Source organism: Thamnophis elegans, chromosome 7 (assembly GCF_009769535.1).
Source record: "Thamnophis elegans isolate rThaEle1 chromosome 7, rThaEle1.pri, whole genome shotgun sequence".
NCBI lineage: Eukaryota > Metazoa > Chordata > Lepidosauria > Squamata > Colubridae > Thamnophis > Thamnophis elegans.
In genome coordinates, this window is record NC_045547.1 from 15,831,973 (window position 1) to 15,852,040 (window position 20,068).

At 38.7% G+C, this 20,068-nt stretch overlaps 1 protein-coding gene across 1 annotated transcript in view; it reads right to left on the reverse strand.

Moving 5' to 3' along the window:
* The window catches only part of ADIPOR2 (adiponectin receptor 2), a 44,737-nt gene extending 25,166 nt beyond the window's left edge, over positions 1-19,571 (reverse strand). The window contains exons 1-2 of the mRNA XM_032221384.1: positions 19,425-19,571; positions 2,813-3,041 (exon numbers count right to left, since the gene is read on the reverse strand). Of these exons, the coding sequence (XP_032077275.1) occupies positions 2,813-2,974 (162 nt within the window). The 5' untranslated portion in view covers positions 2,975-3,041; positions 19,425-19,571. The remainder of the gene's footprint in view (positions 1-2,812; positions 3,042-19,424) is intronic.
* Between the last annotated feature and the right edge of the window lie 497 nt (positions 19,572-20,068).

A 20,068-nucleotide genomic window follows, 5' to 3' on the forward strand; every position in this document is an offset into this window, starting at 1 on the left:
GCTTTTTAGACAAAACCCACCATCCATCAAGAGCAAAAAACTAGGGTGGCTGGAAAAAAAATGAGAAGAAAACAGCCTTTTGTTCCCTTTTTTTTGGCCACTGGAGGATTATAAGGGGTGGGGGGGTGGGGGAAAGGAGAGAGTCAAGTGCAGGTTTTTCAGAGCTGTACATGAAAAGCCCATTCATCAGGTGATAAAAGTCACATGCATTTGATTGTGCCAGTTTAACAAAAACCACAGTAAGAGGCATTTGTTTAGGCGATATCAGTAACTGAAGAAACAGCAGGGGAAACAAAGACACTCCAACTATTCAAGAGCAAAGGGCAGAGAAAAATAAAGGAAGTAAGGAAGGACAGACAGCTCCAGAGAAGAAAGCAGCAATATTAATGGGAAACTTGAATGTTTATTCAGTTATTTTAAAAAAAACTGCCTATAGCCCCACCCAATCCATATGGTTCTGAGCAGCAAACAAATTTGCTGCCCACATTTGTTTGCCAGCCATATAATTTCAATGTGCCACAAAATATTATCCCCACAAATGCAAACAAAAAGAAAGAACGAAAGAGAGAGAGAGAAAGAGAGAGAGAGAGAGAGAGAGAAAGAAAGAAAGAAAGAAAGAAAGAAAGAAAGAAAGAAAGAAAGAAAGAAAGAATAAATCTGCACAAAGTCCAGGACTAAACATATTGTTTTCTAAAGCAATAGCCAGTCATTTAGATTCATTGCTATTTATATATGGTAGATCTTTAACCTCCACTGGGATAGAAAAACTAATATAATACAATAATACAATAGCAGAGTTGGAAGGGACCTTGGAGGTCTTCTAGTCCAACCCCTGCCTAGGCAGGAAACCCTATACCGTTTCAGACAAATGGCTATCCAAATATCATTCTCAATATATTATGCACTAGTAGTTTTCATACTTGGCAACTTTAAAGGTGAGTGGGCTTTGACTCGCAGAATTTCCCAGCCAGCATGTGGAATTCATATCCACAATCTTAAGAGTTGCCAAGTTTGAAAACACTGTTATAAAGAATTCTGCCCTTCCCACTTCCTGAATACTTATCACCTAGTAAGTCTTACTGGTTGTTTTTTTTAAAAAACAAAAACAAAGTACATACAGAGATTACTTCAAATTTCAAAAGTCGTTTATCCAGTTAAAAAGGAAAAGCAACATGCAAGTTACATCTGATGCAATTTTACGTTTTGAGATGCCATTAGCAAATAGCATTTTCTTTCTTTTTAGAAAAGCACTTGCTGGAGCATTTAAACATTCAAAGAACATCCAATAAATAGTCCAATAAAACAGCTTTATCATCCTGTCTCAAAGAAGAGATGAGGCAATGCCTCAAGATCACTAATAGATTCATTACCACAGGTGGTCTTAGAAAATGGATCCATTGCCCTCTTTATGATCATATATTTTCTATAGTACATTCAGTACTAGTTTCTTATATTTTTATTCATATGCTCCTGTTTCTAATCAAACCAAGGTTTTAATATAAATAGGGGCAGAGAATTATCTACACTACATGTTTTCCAAATAAACAGCCTATTTTTATGACAGGACTGATTGGGACTAAAAGCCCTACATGGTTTAGGACCTGGCTACCTGAGAGACCGCCTCCTGCCATTTACCTCCCAGAGACCAATAAGACCACACAGATTGGGCGTCCTCCGGGTACCATCGGTTGGTCAATGTCGGTTGGCGGCTCCCCGGGGGAGAGCCTTCTCCTGTAGCTGCTCCGGCCCTATGGAACGATCTCCCCGTAGAGATCCGGACCCTTACTACTCTTCCGGCCTTCCGTAAAGCTACTAAGACCTGGCTGTTCCGGCAGGCCTGGGGCTGATGATTAGTATCCAGCCCCACTCTAAGCAGTATGCATGTTGTGTAATTTTAATGATTGTATTCTTATTTTAATTTTTTTATATGTCCCTTGTCTTGTCTGTGAGCCGCCCAGAGTCTCTAGGGAGTGGGCGGCATACAAATGTCAATAAACCTAAACCTAAACCTAAACTAAATTCCACTTATAAACCTTAGTAACACTGCACTATAGTTCTTGGACAGTAGCCATTTTGTGATGCATAATTTAACTAGCAGTGGACTTCGAGGCATAGAGTCTGTATGCAGATCTACAAACTTGAACTGTTTGAAGCCAGCCAGCTAGCAATATTTCCTTCTCTTCATGAGGACACAAAGCAGCTAAATGAGGAACCTAATTAAGGATCAAAATAATAATATAAACACTCTGCCCAACAGCTGAAAGACCATCATCTATGTCAATTAGGTGCAATACCTTGTATGAAGGACTACAAAATGAGTTCATCAGGATAGCTACTGGTTGCTTTGTTGTTTTCTTTCAATGCTACAGAAAAGTGAGTGTAGGTACAACTTAGGTATATAGATGGAGATGCAATTCAGTAGTCTTGGATCTAATATTTATCCTGAATTTTCAAACAGCCGATATAGAAAAGGGGCTTATATCCAGTGTGGCTAATACACCGATACGTCATTTTCCTAAGACTTCATTTCTTATTGTCTGCCCTGGTAAACATATTAACAAAAATAAAACTGATTATATAGGATTGGTCTGTAAAACGGCAAAAAATGTCAGCCACTCTAAAGGGCAATATGACCATTGCCTACAGCTTGGGAATCAAGTATATTAAAACAGGTCCGTAATTGTTCCCAAGGTACCCTAGAAAATCCATCTTTCAGATTTATACAATTGTAATCATTAACTCAAGTAAACTCATAATCCAAGGAACTCTGTCTTTGTTTCCAAATTTCAGTATAACAATTATTCACTGTTACCTTTTCAGATGATGCTGATGGTTCTACTAAGAGAGGTTCCTGCTCACTGGACTTGTTGCTATGATCATGTTCTTGCCCAGCAGAATTGGGCATGTGTCCCTTCCTGAGCCGTATAACTGGCTCCAGAGTGCTTGCATTCCCAAGATCTGTTGATTCGTTCATGAGATCAAGGCTCTTCCTTAAAAGTTCTTATTTTCTCCAGCAAGAGGCGGTGACGAATTGGTTAGTTCTGAAAAACAAAGTTGATAACGATAAACATGTCACCCCCAAAGTTATATAAACCTACCTAGTATTTTTCTTTTCTTTTTACAGGTACCAAAAGCCATAGCCATCAAGAATACACATTAAAGTACTGAAGCGGGCAAGAGATGATGGATAGATGATTTCTCTTTTTTGTTATTGTTCTGATTTATTTTTCCTTTTTTGTCTCTCTCTTTTCTTTTTCTAGGTGGGTGACATGATTAGAAATTAGATAAGATAGAAAGAAAAAGCCTTTTGATAAAGGGTGACAGGACTAAAGCTAGAATAAGTGATAGAAATAAGAGAAGAGGGTGTCAGGCCTGCAATTATATTCCTTTTAGAATTTTGGCCTGCCACTCTTTCTCTTATTTCATTATGCTGTTTCATTAGTATAGTCGATGGGAGGGGGAAATAGAAGGAGTAGGATTGTGGAATGTATTGTATTTCATTCTTTACTAGAAGCCAAGGTCATCCTTTGTCTCCGCACCAGTACACCTGACCGGAAGAAGCTGGGTGTGGATGCCAGCGTGGAAGAAGAAGATTGGACCATGTGATGAATTGTGGGTGTGGGGACAAGATCATGAACTTTTAACTGGGTGGAATTGTGATGTCATTTCCAGTATTGGGATTAACACAGATGTGCCTAAGATGTCTGCTTTATTGGAACCGAAAGGATTGTTTTGCCTTGGACTCTGATTTAATTCTACATGATACTTGGAACGCTGACAGAGGGGCTATTTGTGTATATATTTTTATATAATAAAATAAAAAACCCAGAGAAAACATGGAATAATTGAATAACATAGATTACAACCTAATATAAATGTGTATTATTATTTAAAAAAAAATATAAGTGGACTGAATGAAATAATTATGATTAATTTTATCAGTTTTACTTGTATTAGAATGCATGACACACAGATACAACACTGTTCACGCATTGATTTGATATATTTGTAAAAAATAAAAAAATAAACAACTGGGGGAGGGAGCGAGAATACACATTTTGATGGAAAGAAGTCTCTTTTCTGGAATCTTTATGGCACTAACAAAGCATCAACAAACATCTAGCAGACCACTAAACAAAAAAAGTTTGAATCTGCTGTCTTTCTTTGCTGCCACTGAACGAAGTGATTAATACATATAAAGTGAAGCATAAAGTAGGAACTATGTCATCCAGATAATAATGGATGTCTATGAAAGCAGGAATCCATTGAAACAGGTCAAACAGGGAACCTCCTGCAGAGTGAATGGAATTAAAAATAAAACTAATGAAGTGAGTTGGGATGAAGTTGAAGTGAGAGAAGGCTAAAAGTCGCTAATTTTAGAGACCTGTATGGGAATGACTGTGATTTGCTGGAGAAATGAATGCTGTGTTATTGTCCAACAAAAAGAAACCATAAATGCCATAATAAGCATGTTGAAAGATGTTAAGGTTAGACACAGTTAACACAGGAGAACAAACGTTAACATAGGAATGTGCTTTCCTTGTGGAGCATCTGTGCAACTTGTATAACATGTAAAGTGTGTCCTTAATTATTGGAAGAATATATTATTTCCCTATAAAATAGGGAAATGTAGCAAAAATAAATAAAAAACCCATAGATGGGTTAATCTGTTAACTATATCTCTAAAAGTATTTGGAAGATTTTTTTTTAATTTAAGTTTTTAACACATTTTTATAAAAATGAATAATAATATAAGGGAAGTTGGACTGGATTTTTGCCATAGTTGTAAAATGAATCACTATAGTTGTTAAGTGAATTATGTAATTGTTAAGCAAATCCAGCTCTCCCCATTAATTTTGCTTGTCAGAAGCCAGACAGAAAGGTCAGAAATGGTGATCATATGTCTCTGGAATGTTGCAACTGTCAGGACACATACATGCATGCCAGTTGCCAAGTGCCAAAATTTTAATCATGTCACTGGGGAGATGCTGCAATGGTAGGAATGGTGAAGATCAACCGTAAGTGCCCTTGAATGGTCACTAAATCAATGGTTATAAGTTGAGGACTGTATATACATTTTAGAAAAGCACTATGTAGTATATAAGGGAGCCATTCCTGTTTTAAGGTAAATGGCATAATTTTGATTGACAGGTAGGAGAGCTGTCAGCGAGCAGAAGTTGGGAAGTGCAACATAGCAAGGACTACACAGATTTTTTTGCTCTTTAGCAAGTCACTGAAAGTATTGAGAAAGTTTCTTGCACATCTGTTTCCCCCCCCCCAATTTTTTTAATTTTTTAAATAAAAACAAATAAAATCATCCTCCATTACAAAGTTGTAGAAAGTGTGTCAATTGGTTACACAGAGTTTTCGTGCATCCCTTCCACCGTCATCACCTCTAATTCATATCAAATTATCTACTTAACATCCCATATATTTATATATAATTGAGGAGAAATTTCCTGACAGTTAGAACAATGAATCGGTGGAACAGCTTGCCTCCAGAGGTTGTGAATGCCCCAACACTGGAAGTCTTTAAGAAGATGTTGGATAGCCATTTGTCTGAAACGGTATAGGGTTTCCTGCCTAGGCAGGGGGTTGGACTAGAAGACCTCCAAGGTCCCTTCCAACTCTGCTATTGTATTGTATTATTTGTATTAAGTCTGCCTGTGACTTCATGATGGTGGTTTATGATATTGAGATACTTACACTGAGAAGAGGACAGGCACCACTATAGTTATTTTAACGTCCCTTTATAACAAACATTCCAAAATGTGTTTTTTTAAAAAACAAAACCACATAGTGGCATTCCTTTATCTATTTTCAATATCATCCAATCACATTATTCCTTTATAACACATTCAAAATAAAAAAATATGTTTAATAACAAAGTTTTTAAACCTCTTTTTTTAATCATTGCACATCTGTTGATTTAAAGAAAGTTTTTGATACTGCATGTTAGAATTATTAAGTCAGAATGTGGAGATTACCTTTGTTTGCTGAATAAGATAAGTAAGCATGTTGGAAGTAGAGGATACATGGGAAGAAATGGCATAGCCTAATGGCTCAGCAGGGGAAAAAACAAGGTGTGTGTAATGGTCCCTTGGTTATTTTATGTATTTATGGATAAACATGTAAATAATACTTGGGTCATGCTGGAGGTATGCTGTTTGGGGATGTGAATATAAGCTACTTCATTTTATGTGCTGGTGATGTTGTGTTGTTGACTTAAGAATTCAAATTATTCAAAACAACTGTTAAATCTACTATATCAGTGGTCCCCAATCTTTTTGGCACCAGGGACCAAGTGACAAAATACCATACTTAATACTTAAGATACCATAAACATTAATGTTGAAATTCTTGCACATTATCCTAAATACCTTTCACTCCTGCATTATATATAAAGGTGACAAACTTACTGTCTAAAGTCTGAACACAAGTTTTCTGTAGAAATTCAACAGTTTTTTTTTTCAGCTAAACTGAAATGATACTTTATTGAGAAATTAGCTATTACAATGATAATCATTTTTATGAGCTCACATTTCCTTTATTGTCATAAAAGGGCACACACAAGATTTTGCTATTTTTAATCAAATGTTTCAAAGTTGAACTAAATGACTAACCACCTAATTATTTAGAACAGTATCTTCAACCTTTAAATCTACTTTGGACTCCCATGACTTAGCAGGAGATCTGGGGCAGAGATGCACAAGCACAAGCTTTTTGATGGGGTAAAGCCCCTTTGGTAAATGTCACTTAAAATTGTCCTATTATTCAACCTCTCGATTTGCATATGATATAGACAGGGTCAGTTGAGTGGGAACACTGATTTCAACAGAATTGCAAAAGGACAAAAAAATAATAATTCCTTGGCCTACTGCATCTGAGTCCATTCCCATGAGGTCCAGACAAATTTATTTGAATTGATACAGGACTATTTCAGGATTAGCCCTGCCACATAGTTTCAGAATTTTTTTTACTTAGATTCTCTGCAATAAAATAAATACTGTAAGAAAACAAGGACAAGTGAGAATGAATATATGGATAGTTTTCATTTTTTAACAAAGGGGAGAACATTTTGTGCTTTAAAACCATGGGAGGAAACTAGCCAAATTCAGTTCTAAGCGCAGCTGATAATTTTTGTAACGACTTTTTCTTAACTTTCTTTCAATAACTCCAAGGACAGGGAATGTAATTCTGCAACAACAGATTAGACATTTATTGCCTGCCGTTGAATGAGAAGAGCAACCAGTAAACATTTCTGGTTTTTATAAGTCCTAAACAAGATTACCATAATCTCTCTTCTAAACAGCGGACAAGAAACAGGATAGAGCTGTAATGGCGGACCTATGCAACGCATGCCACAGGTGGCACGCGGAGCCATATCGGTGGTACGCGAGCTCAGCTCAGCTGATTTTTGGGCCTTCTGGATCCACGGGAAGTCAAAAAACAGGCTGTTTTGGCTTCCGGTAGGCCTCCAGGGTGGTGGTGGAGAAGGCAGTTTTTGCCCTCCCCAGGCCCCTAGAAAGGGTCTGGAGCCTAGGGAGGGCGAAAAGCAGGTCCACCATGCCATTGTGTGTCAAAAGCGAGGGGAGCACAGGGGGGTGCACATGCGCGGGGGGGAGGGGGCATAGAATTATGGGTGTGCACACACACGCATGACCCCCCGCACTCCCCCTGCTTTTGGCACATGATAGCAAAATGTTTAGCCATCACTGGGATAGAGAATATTCATGAAACCTTAAAGCTAACATCCAATTGTGCCTGAATACCCCAATAATGGGACATACTACAAATGCGGAATCATCTTATGAAAGATAACCAGGAACAACAACTATAACAATACAAATATCAGATTTTTTGTAACCCAATTAAACACAAAATTTTAAGCATGCTCAGCTGGATTGCTATTCTCTGGCTAATCAAATGAATCAAAAAGTAAGAATACAGGAAGGGATGGAGCATTCAACCCTGCAGAACCCCCACATAAAAGGGGCCTGGAGGATAATCTCTCTCCCCTTTGCCAACAGCAACTGGAACCGGTCGTGAAGAAAAGACAAGAGTTGCCGTAAAATAATGGTTTCAATTGCCAGCATGGCCCCTAATTCCCAACTCCCACAGCCAATCCAAAAAGATTCTGTGATAAATAGCATTGAAGGACGCTGAAAGATAAAGAAGCATAAATGCGGATGTCCCCCTTCCATCCGGTTCCATGTGAATTATCCACGTGCCACCAAGGCTGTCTCAGTATTGAATCCTAGCCTGAAACCCAACTGAAAGATCAAAATAATTGCTTTGTGTTGTACCAACAAAATGGATCCAGAAATCAGACAAGAACGGCAGCCTCCTATACTGCACACACTCTAAAAACAGAAACAAACTCTTTAGAGAAATCCTGCTTGTCAGGAAATTGTTCACAATTCAAACACTAAGTCAAAAATAAAGCTGTCTCCTGAAACTTTCACATCCTAACCATATTGAGATGAATGCTTTCTACAGCTGGTCTATGGGCAGAACAACACACATTTTATCTGGCAGAGGTTACTTTCAATGTCACAAATCAGTAAGAACTATGTGCCTTTTGTTGTATCAGAAGGCAAGAAGAAAATCCAGTGTTTTGTTAACCAGAACATCAGCAACAGCAAAGTCTCCAGCAGGAAGAATCAATGTTCTTACTTACTGCTTTTTTCACACTTGAAAGTTGTATGAAACACAGCAGCCTCGCTTTCTAACAGCAGGTTGCACAGGCAGACAATGAAGCATTTCAGTGCAACACAAGCAAAGTCAGGCATCAGTTGTATTCCCTACTTGTCTCCCGCACAGAAAACTCATGTATAACATGGATGACAAGCAAGTAGCAAATGAAATGGCCATATGGACAAGTAATAGAAGTGCAAGCCTTTTTGCTATCTTAAGGGATCAGATGGGGAATTCTAGGTCAGGGGAAGGATAGATGGAGCACTGTATCTTCAGCCAAAATGCTTGGCGTTAAGTTGTATCTTTTTGCAGCAACAACATGAGCAACTCGATTTTGAACAATGCGGTTCTTATATCTCATGCTTATGGCTTTATGAAACAAAAAGGGAGTCAAACTGAGAAACTGAGAGACTCTGGGACAGTCTTTCAGCCCAATTCAACTCACAAGGTGGTCGGCTCACATGATGTGTAGACGTTTGCCTCTCTCTGCACACTTTATCACACTCGCTGGCGAGGTTGTACAAAAGTCATTTTTTCCCGTGTAAAGAAATGGTAGGAAAAGTTATATTGCACTGATTTTAAGCAAAAAAAATGGGGGTGGGAGAGGAGGCAGGAAAGGCACTTTTATTTTTCCTTCATTTTGCTGGAAGCGGCAAAGAAACAGGCCGGGTAGCTCAAGAACAAGGGGTGGGGGGACCCTCAGCCCCCTCCTCCCCAGTCAGAATCGCGGGTGATGGGGTCTCTATTTTGGCATTTCAGGGCCAAAGAGGGGTGGGGGGGAGGCAGTGATTTCCCTGGGTGAGAGAGGGTTCCCCACTCAACCCTTGCCCATTGGGGGGAGGGGAGTTTTAAGGAGAACTGAACAAGAACGGAGGTTTATAAATGTAATATTTACGAAGTTGATCCTGAGGATTCATTAATTTTAAAAAAACAAAAAAAGGAAAGAGTGGTATTACTTACGGCAACAGTCTTCTATTTTAGATCACTGCAATCCCTACTAAATCTTGTCAAGAACCAACCTTTGTCTGGTAGAAGCTGAATATCATTTTAGAGGAAACATGAGACATATTTTTAATAATTTTATTAGTAGCCTTGTGTCGCTTTATCTAGTTTTAGATAAAAGATAAACTTAGTTTTATCTAGTTTTATCTGGGTTTAGATAATGGACGGTTTCTATCTGACAATATGACTTACAACTCTGCATAAACTGAGTTTTCATTCAACATAAACTGTTAATTTTTAATCATATATAACTTCCTTGACCTTGAATACAGGACTGAAAAGCAGCGGGGAATTTTGTTGATAGCTTTAATACAGTAAAAGTGCCACCTCCACCCAATACCAATAAATGTTTTTTAACCGTCAGCGATGTATAAGCCATATTCCAATACTGATGGGAAGAGGTGACATTATTGGAAGTACACAAAATACAATCCGCTAATTCCAAACATAGAATGTGCTTTTCAATCACAGAAATACCCCATACTACACTTACAAGTTAAAAAAAAACATAAGTGTATAATGTTTAAAAAATAAACGGATACCATTTTAAATGAAACGGAGCCTAGAAATTAATCCTTCTCCATTTCTCAAATTTGATATTAGAAATTCCATAAGTGTGTACTTACTTCCCCTTTTAAAAATAATTACAATGTGCTATAACAATGATGGCAAACCTTTTTGTCCTCGCATGCCAAAATCATGTGTGCGCGTCCACACCCACATTACAATGTGCCTTGCCCACCTGTGCAACTGCCCCCCCCATGATGGGGGGGGATTTTCACCTTCTCCAGGCTCTGAAGGTTCTCCTCAAGCCTCCAGGAGAGCGAAAATGGCCTCCCTCGGGCTTCAGAGGCCCTCTGAAGGCCGAAAACAGGCCCAATTCCAGAACTTCCGGACATTCTGTTTTTCGCTCTCCCCAGACCCTCACCCCGGGAGGGTGAAAATGGCCTCCCTCGGGCTCTGGAGGCCTTCCCTGAAACCTCCTGGCATCAATAACGGAGTGCAGGGGGGAGCGCCACATCTGTCCTTGCTTCCCCCACCCCCCGAAAATGAACTGGCTGGCATGAGGTGTGCGCGCATGCGCGGCGGAGCTGAGCTAGGTGATGGCTCGCATGCCCGCAGAGAGGGCTCCGCGTGCCACCTGTGGCATGCATGCCACAGATTAGCCATCACAGAGCTATAATATGGGAAGTACGCTTTCTACCTAATATTACTGCAATGTTAAAAAACAAAACAATTTTGACATCTCAGATTTCTAACAGACATAGATAACCAATTCAACAACTATTCTATTGTGTGTGGTCACTATTAATCAGCTACATGTCATGTGTATTCAGATGGAATGCTATTAACACTACTTTCAGAGGCTTAGAGATATTGAATAAAATGCAGTATTAAATGTTAAGAGAATAAATAAGGATTTTAAGTTTGAAAAATCAATTAAAATATAATTTGAATACAATTATAATCCATTAGAATAGAATACATATTCTGATTATTCATCAAATATATACCAAAATGTTCATACATACATTTTTATTAATGGCCAAGCTGTCTTTACTTGCAAAATACTTTATCACCTACCTGTCTTCCTACATAATTCACAAGGCAATAATCCCATTTTAAGTTAAATTATTCCGATAAATGCAGTAATTTGCATATCGGTCATAATTAAATACCCATAGCATCAAAACAGGACTCTCTAATATCAAGCTTCTTAATTCATATCCCATAATTCTGTGTTTTTGTTACAGCACATCTGTACATCTGTACACACATTACATCTGTGTAATTGCTGAATTAAAATACTGTTATTAGCTTCATAGTAGTAGTATTGCTAATAACATATGGTCTGAGCCAGTCATAAGTGCCACTTATTCTAAAATGTAAATTTAACCAAGCATGCAGAAGACAACTTCCTGTAATTATGCAGATGTTTTGGGGGCCATATTGTTTGGTTCCCTCTGCCTCAAGGACTCAGGTACAACCTGCTCAACAGGACGGATTTTGGTAAGATCCACCAAATTTACAGTACATAACAATTTTTTATTTAAGTAAACGCAATCCAGAAAAGAAACGCTACATGAAATGAATCAGGGCTGGTGTCTTTGTGATGTTACATCTACTGAAATGAGCTCCTAGCTGTTTGAATACAAAGCAGCACTGAAAACTTTAAATGCTTTTGTGGGAGAATTCTGAGAAAGATTACTTTAAAGATGGTATAAAAATAAAGGTAAAGGTTTCCCCTGTCCAATCATTTCTGACTCTACGGGGTGGCGCTTATCTCCATTTCTTAGCTGAGGAAGCCAGTGTTGTCCAAAGACATTTCCATGAGCATGTGGCCAGCCTGACTATATGCCAAGGTACACGGAATGCTGTTACATTCCCACCAAAGTGGTACCTATTTATCTACTCACATTTCCCATGCTTTGAACTGGTAGGTGGGCTAGTAACGGGAGCTCACCCTGTCGTGCAGCACTTGAGTCTTGAACCTCGAAGTTCAGCCTCTAACCATTGTACCCCTAGTTTAAAATAAAGAGTATGAACTCTAGTATGTTCATACTCTATTTTAAAATAGGGAAAGAAATAAGTTTGGACTACAGGCATTCTTTCATCACTTCCCATTTTATTTCTAAACTATATACAACAAGCTAGTTATTTAAAGTTACTGGTAATTGTTTTTGAGGAATACAGATTTGCACACAGGTCTCTCTGCTTGGCAGGACAACCATTATAACATGCTGGCTCAGTTTGTATAACATGGAACCATTGGGTAATACTGGAGTATTACCCAAATGAAGGCAAATGTACGTGTCCCAGGATAACGTTGCAGAATCCGGTCTGGGTTGATCACGAGTCCGAAAGCTTGAAGGACTCAACCTCTGGTCCAAGTGACCGACCCAGACTGGATTCTGAATTATTACATTTTCTTGGTTTACACAATACACCCAGACGGACATAAATTAACCAAACAGGCTGGAATTGCATCAAATATTATGCCATAAAAAGTAAGATAAGGTTGAAATTAATTAAATTTAGTACTTGGTGCAAATTCACAGAACATGAGAGTTTTAATTGATCTGATTAAATATGTGAGCCAGTCAGTGCCTTAATTGCAATGGATACCCTGCACCAAGAACACCCTATAATATTACCGTAAGCTAAAACAGAAAAAGCACACATTTGCCTGTGTGTGTGTGAGTGTGTGTGTACGTACGTACGTATGTATTTCAGGAAAACGCTGTACAATATTTGCTTCTCGCCAGTTGTCTCAATTTTAGAGGGCAGTGGGCATGTAGAAACTTGATAAAAGTGTTGCTGTGCCTTGAAAAATGCCTTGCAATGGACAGATGGTAAACTAATGAAGCTAAATGACAATTAAATTGCCAAATAAAATTGTATAAATAAGACTGGCATTCTCAGTCCAAAATGCAAACCTATTCCTTCAACATATATCACTGTCTAGCTCCAAAATAAATTCTACAGTACTTCACAGCTAAACAACTGATTCTCCTGTTTTCTGCAAATTAACCCCACCTCTCCAAATACATACGAGGATTATGTGGGAAAACCCAATGAGAATCAATCTGCACAAATTTGATCTGCAACCTTAATATAACTGACTTGTTGCTTGTCCCAAGTCCATGCAACAAAAACATTAAAATACATGGCACTAAGTTAAAATAAATTACAATGCAATGTTTCATTCAAACTTTAAGGTAGCCAAGTAAAATAAACTAGATGATATGAAAGCTTGGGATCTTCAAAGCAAGGAACTGAAGACATTGCATAAAATGAAGAAATAGCTGCATCTAGATTGGGGGGAAAAACAGGAGGACAAAGATATAACAAAGGACAACTGAGTCAGGTTTATTTGACAGTCAGCCAATATCGAGTATTTAACAAATATCAATTTTCACCCAAATAACATGATGTCCCTTAATTTTTAACAACTGTGGTTATTTACACTGAAGTACAAATGCCCCCTTAAAAATGAAGACGGGCACACAAAGATGCACACTATTGAGCAAATATTCTTTAAACAACCATTCAGCAATCTAATTTGCAAAGTTTATGAAATCAAAAGGTCAACAAACTTTTTGGTGAACTTTGCTCCTGTAAGGCTTCAATATTGCTGCTGACAAAACTTTTATTTAATATTGCTCACTAGTGATATCTTTCCATGGATATGTATACTCAAGGTACTGCTAAGTAAGATCAGTAAGCAAAGGTTGCATTTTACGCAGCACTGTGTAAATACAGGTTATTTCATTTAATATCTTTCAAATAAAAGACGCAAAGAAATATATGTATAGTATACACATACATATACATTTCAATTGTATGATTGGATAATTTTATCAGTGGTAGATAAAATAGGCTTTATCCTCAAATTATACAACCACGGAGATTGAAAGCTTCAGATTTGGTATTTTGCTATTTAAATATCAAAAGATGCCATTATATTAAACAGCTCCTCATTCTACTTGAGTTTCTTCTACTTATCTGGCCACTATCAACATATAACATATGAGCAATCATGGCCAAGAGCAATCAGTAGCATAGAGAGAGAAGTATTGTGGTTCTAAATTAGAAATGTATGTGCACTAGTAAATCCAATTACCTGATCAGAAAATTGCCTTTTAAAACCAGGCCTAGTAGCCAAGAATTAGGGTTAGTTTATTTCAGATACCTGTACTGAACAAACCAAAAAGTAATCAGTGAAGCTGAAGCCTTTCCTATGTAGTAGAAATAAAGTGGAGAAAAACTAGATTTTGCATTTGTCAATAAGCAAGAAGCAATTTACCATCTGGAAATAAGTTTTTTTAAGCAGAAGAGAAAATTTTATTCAACTTCTTAACTCCACAGGTAGCAAAGGTGGGGTTTTTTTGCAAGAAAAAAGTCAATGGGTTTCAATGTGGCCACAGTTAACTTAATAAAAAGCCAAATGAAATTCCCCAATGTATCTCTAAACAACTGGATAACAAATAGTAAAAAAAAAGTTGCCATAAATATGAAATGAGAACAGTTTACTTTATTGCTTGATACAATATGTGTATCAAGCAATAGTTAATTCATAGTTAATCCTTTCTGATATGTCATTAATTCAATTAACATTTTAAATTTCATGTGATGCAAGTGTCTTTATAATCATTTTTAACATTATTCATAGAGCAGGTGGTCAAAACAATACTCTACCCAAATCAATTATGCAATGTTCCTATACAAAAGGGTATAAGAGGGAAGATTTTTTGAAGATGACACATACAGTATTTAACCTAGAATTTTCAGTTATTGAGTACACAAAACATATGGAACAGATTATTAAACAAATGTGAAGAAAGATGGGATACAAGAGTGTTCCACTGAAGTATGTAAAGTGTACTAATATACACATTAATATGCAGTGCAATATGACTTTGAATAACTTACATACATTACAATGAAATTTCATGGCATATATGTATACATATTACACAATATGTAAAGTATATCTCTGTTTACCTACAAGCTGCCTACAGCATATCTTGATACCTATTATTTATAAACCGGTCTGAAGTGTTTTAGCTCAAACATGGCAGATGGGAATCGTTATAAATGCTATACAAACACAATTCCAAGGAGAAAAAGGAAATCAGGCTAGAATCCTCTCTTTAGACATTTCATTTTTTTTTATCTGGGTAAGTTATTCGATTTTCTTTAAGTATAGGAATATTCATTTATGTCCATTCTTACCTACAATCATACACAGTGCAATGATTACACACACACACACACACACACACAATGTATGTATATATGTATATGTATATATGTGTGTGTGTGTGTATATATATATATATATATACACATATACATATACATCCTTAGTTAGTATTATATTTTTCAAAACAAAATAATCACTTGGCTTAATGACATAGGTACATATATGGCAAAATAGTATACTACCAACAGCAATACATTTTTTCTCAGTTCCTTGAAGAAAGACAGGATATAATTTAATGAAATATAGCATAAAACCTAGTTACTGCTTATGATTAAAAACTTCGAACATAATACTCAAAGCTAACACTGAATTGTTTTCCAGATCTTCCAATTTAAAAGCCATGGGCAGAGCCGAGTAACTCCAAATTACACCCAAGCACTGTTGTTTACAAGCTAGCATACTGAATATTTCTATTTTTTATATTGAAAATGTGGGTATGTATTTAAAAATATTAAGAGCTAGTTTAGGGTAGCAACTGGGAGACCATGAATTCTAGTTCCACCTTAGGCATGAAGCCAGCCAGGTGACCTTGAGACCAGTCATTATCTCTCAGGCGTAGAAAGAAGAAAGCAATGGTCAACCATTTCTGCAAATGGTGCCAAGAAAACTGCAGAGACTTGCCCAGGCAGTCACCAGTAATCCAAGTCACACAGACTTCTATTATGTGCCTCTGTATCCTCCCTTCCTGTTTTGCGCTTTCATTTTTGTTTCCCCAGTGATAGAAAAACAGAATGTGGTGAAGTGAAAACATCTAAATCGCTTACTTCCAAGATTTCCATCAGTTTTGGTCAAAATTTAACTTGCAGCATCCTATAGGATTATGCTGGAACCGATAGATTTCCCAGTCCTCACCTATTTCCACTGAAACTGATGAAACATTCAAAGGTGCTTTTGTCTACCATATTCAGTGATGTTTGATAACAATTACCATCTTCCTTCTTATCAGTTCTTAGTGGTTTTAATGGAAATTAAACTTCATATAGTTCAGTGGGGCTTACTGCTCCAATCTTGCAAAATTAATTGAACTGAAGGATCAGCCGGGTTGAGAGTCACCATGTACCTTATGCCTCTAAAAAAAGTAGTATTGTAAATTTGGGGGTAAATATATACAATTATGTACCATCAAGTCATTTTCAACTCCTATCAAACCCATAGATTTTTCTCCGTGATAAAGATACATAGCTAATATTTATACGTGTTGCACATATTGATAAGTTTTTCAGTCCCAGGCAAATTATTAAACAAGTGCTGATATCAAACCTGGTTGATAACTCAATTCTCTATTAAGCCAAGTAAAAACTTTTAATATTTACCAGCACTTGCACAAAATATTTCAGCTGGTTATTCAAATCATCTATATTACTCCCTGTCTTTTGCCACTAAAGTTACCTGAAATGTACCAAAGTATCTTGACAGTCCTTGTACCGAAAATCCACCAACACTTTAATCCCCAAATGCTTACAAGTTTCAAATTACCCCAAGTGAGTTTGTGCAATGTTGCTCCTGTAAAGGTATTGAAGCCTGCCATTTTCCCAGGCAGGATTTCATCCAAGACTCTAAAGTTCTTTACAAATATAACTAGTTGCTGTTCCTTTAAAGGCTGTCCTACTACCAAAAACAGAATGAATCATATAATCTCTTACAACATCACCTGCAGTAATAGGTATTACATTTTACTGTAATACTTATTACTGCAGTGATGCTGTAAGATGGTAAATACGTATTTACCATTGGGCAGAAGACACAGAAGTAAAGCTAGCTGGACAAACAAGATTAAAAACAGCTTTTATCCATGGGCTGCCAGACTCCTAAATACAACTACAATCACTCCATACATACATGGAAACATATGACTGGTTTCTCCCTAATTACTTGTATAAGGACCATTTTCTATATTATTCATGTTGTTTTATATTTTGTTATGGATTGCACCAGTAGAGGCTAAATCCATTTTGTTGTATATATGTACAGTGACAATATAGATTGTTGTTGTTGTTGTTGTTATTGGTGAGTTTTCAGGAGACAACTGGACTTTCTTGCTGACTTTCTTGGATGAGAAGCGAAACTTCTTCCAAAAAATACCAACAAGTAAGTCTTGTTGCCTCCTGAGAAAGCACCTTTGGGACAACCATGACCTGGATGACTGAGAATCTCTACAGACATGTTATGTTGAATATCCAACCCTGTAAACCTACCAAAAGACTATTATGGCCTTTATTACTCTAAAGAAATATAAGTGGGGGTGGAGGGAGAATATAAGTAAATTGTTGATTCTCTGGTTTTTATTCTTACAACTTCCAAAGAACACACCTGTGTAGGTACAAAGATACCTGCCACCCCATAACCAACCTGACAGCCTCTTTGGGAAGGAAGGCAAGTTCCTCTACCGCACTTGATGCTAAACTCGCATTAAAAAGATACAGCTACTCATCTGAAAAGGGGAACCTCAACCAATAAATGCTCTGTCTTACACATTGGCAGAAAAAAATCAGAACACAAAATACAAGCTGAGAGGACAATAACCTCGTAGACGACCCCCACACTGTCAAGGACCTTGGGAGTACTCATCTCAAATGACCTAAGTTCCAGAGCTCACTGTAACAGCATTGCCCAAAAGGCATTAAGAGTTGTCAACCTAAACTTGTGAAGCTTCTTCTCCGGTAATATTGAACTGCAAACTAGGGCATACAAAACATTTGCTAGTCCAATTCTCGAATACAGCTTGTCTGTCTGGAATCCACACTGCATATTGGACATTAATACAATCGTACAAGTCCAGAGATATTTCAGGAGAAGAGTCATCCGCTCCTCTGCTCACAACAGAAAACCTTATGCCACCAGACTTAAAATTTTGGGCTTAGACAACTTCGAACTACGCTGCCTTCGTCTGACCTAAACGTAGCACATAAAATTATCCGCTACAATATCCTACCTGTCAATGACTACTTCAGCTTCAACCACAACAAAACACCAGCACACAATAGATACAAACCTATAGTAAACCGCTCCAAACTCGATTGCAGAAAATACGACTTCAGCAACAGAGTGGTCAACGCCTGGAATGCACTACCTGAATCCATGGTTTCTTCCCCAAACTCCCCAAACTTTAACTTTAGACTGTCTACTGTCGACCTCACTCCAAGCCTGAGTGCGCATAAGTGCACCTTATGCCACCAGACTTTTGAAATTTTGGGCTTAGACAATTTAGAACTTCGCCCTCTTCAATCCGTCCGTAGTTCATAAAATTATCCGCTACAACGTCCTACCTGTCAATGACTACTTCAGCTTCAACCACAACAACACACAAGCACATCATAGATACAAACTTAGGTAAACTGCTCTCAACTTGATTCCTAAGAGGTCTTTAAGGAGGCTACCGACACACGCAACTACCGTCCCTGTTCTAATATTCCCTTGTGTTTGTATCCATTTGATGTATTCATAATGGTACTTATATCTGTTCTCTAATTCATGTTTGACGGAATAAATAAAAATAAATAAATAAATCCCCGCTCAGGTGGGAAACGCGTCAGGGCGAGACAGGCAGTTGGCCGAACCTTTGGCTAATGGGACTCCGAGGGCATCAAGACACCAAACGGCTTCCAGCTGGTTTTAAAATGTGGGACTGTATAATTTGTTTTAAAATAAATTGTCCTTATAAAATTTAAAATTAAACCGCCTCTCGAGATACCCGAAAAGGGAAGGGAATCCTTATCGCCGCAGCAGCAGCTGCTGACACGGACTGCACGGACGGGGGAAGCGCTTCGCCAAGGTCAGCAGCAGCAGCCGCCGCCTGGGAGAAGAGGCGCCGGCGGAGGGGAACCCGGAGAGCCCGCGGACGCCGATCCCCGGGCCTGCGACGGCGCCCCCAGGAAGGGACGGAAGGGACCCCCGGGTAATCCAGGCCTAAGGACCGGAGCCCAAACCCCGCATCGTTCGCTTCCCGCTGCCGCCTTACCAGACGCCTTCTCGCTCCGGTGTCCCGATGCTGAGCGGGGGTCGGAGGGAGGCAGGGAGGGAGGCCCCACGGTGCCGCCGGCGCCTCCGGGAATCCCGCCTCCTCCGCCGCGGTGGCCGCCTCCCCGCTCCGCCTCTCCGTTTTTTCCGTTTGCCCTTTGCCCTTATGGCATCATCATCGCAAGAGGCGCCGTCGACCAATCAGAGGCCGCTTCGGCCGCAAAGATCGCCCTCGTCGGCCCACGCTAAGTCGACGTGAAGGAAAAATGGGCGGGTCTCGCTCGTCCTTCCCAGTGCACTCTGGGCAATGTAGTGAATGGGAGGCACGTGATTAGGAAGGGAGCCGGAGCAGAAGAAGAGCTCGAAGGAAATCGCTATGAGATTTGGGGGGGGGGGGGGAGCGGCGGGGGAGGTTGGAGGGTTGTGGGGGGAGGAATGGCTGGTGAGGGTTTTAAGTTCAGTTTCACTTAGTGAAGTTTGGTGTGTTTTAAAATAGAAGGGAGGAATGGCAGGTATTCGGGTAGGGTTACCGGCGTCCTAGTCAAGTGATTAGCGCTTGCTGCTCCCTCCGTCGTAAATAAGCCTAAGGTACCAATAGAAGGCAGGACAAGAAGCAATGGGGGGAAACTAATCAAGGAGAGAAGC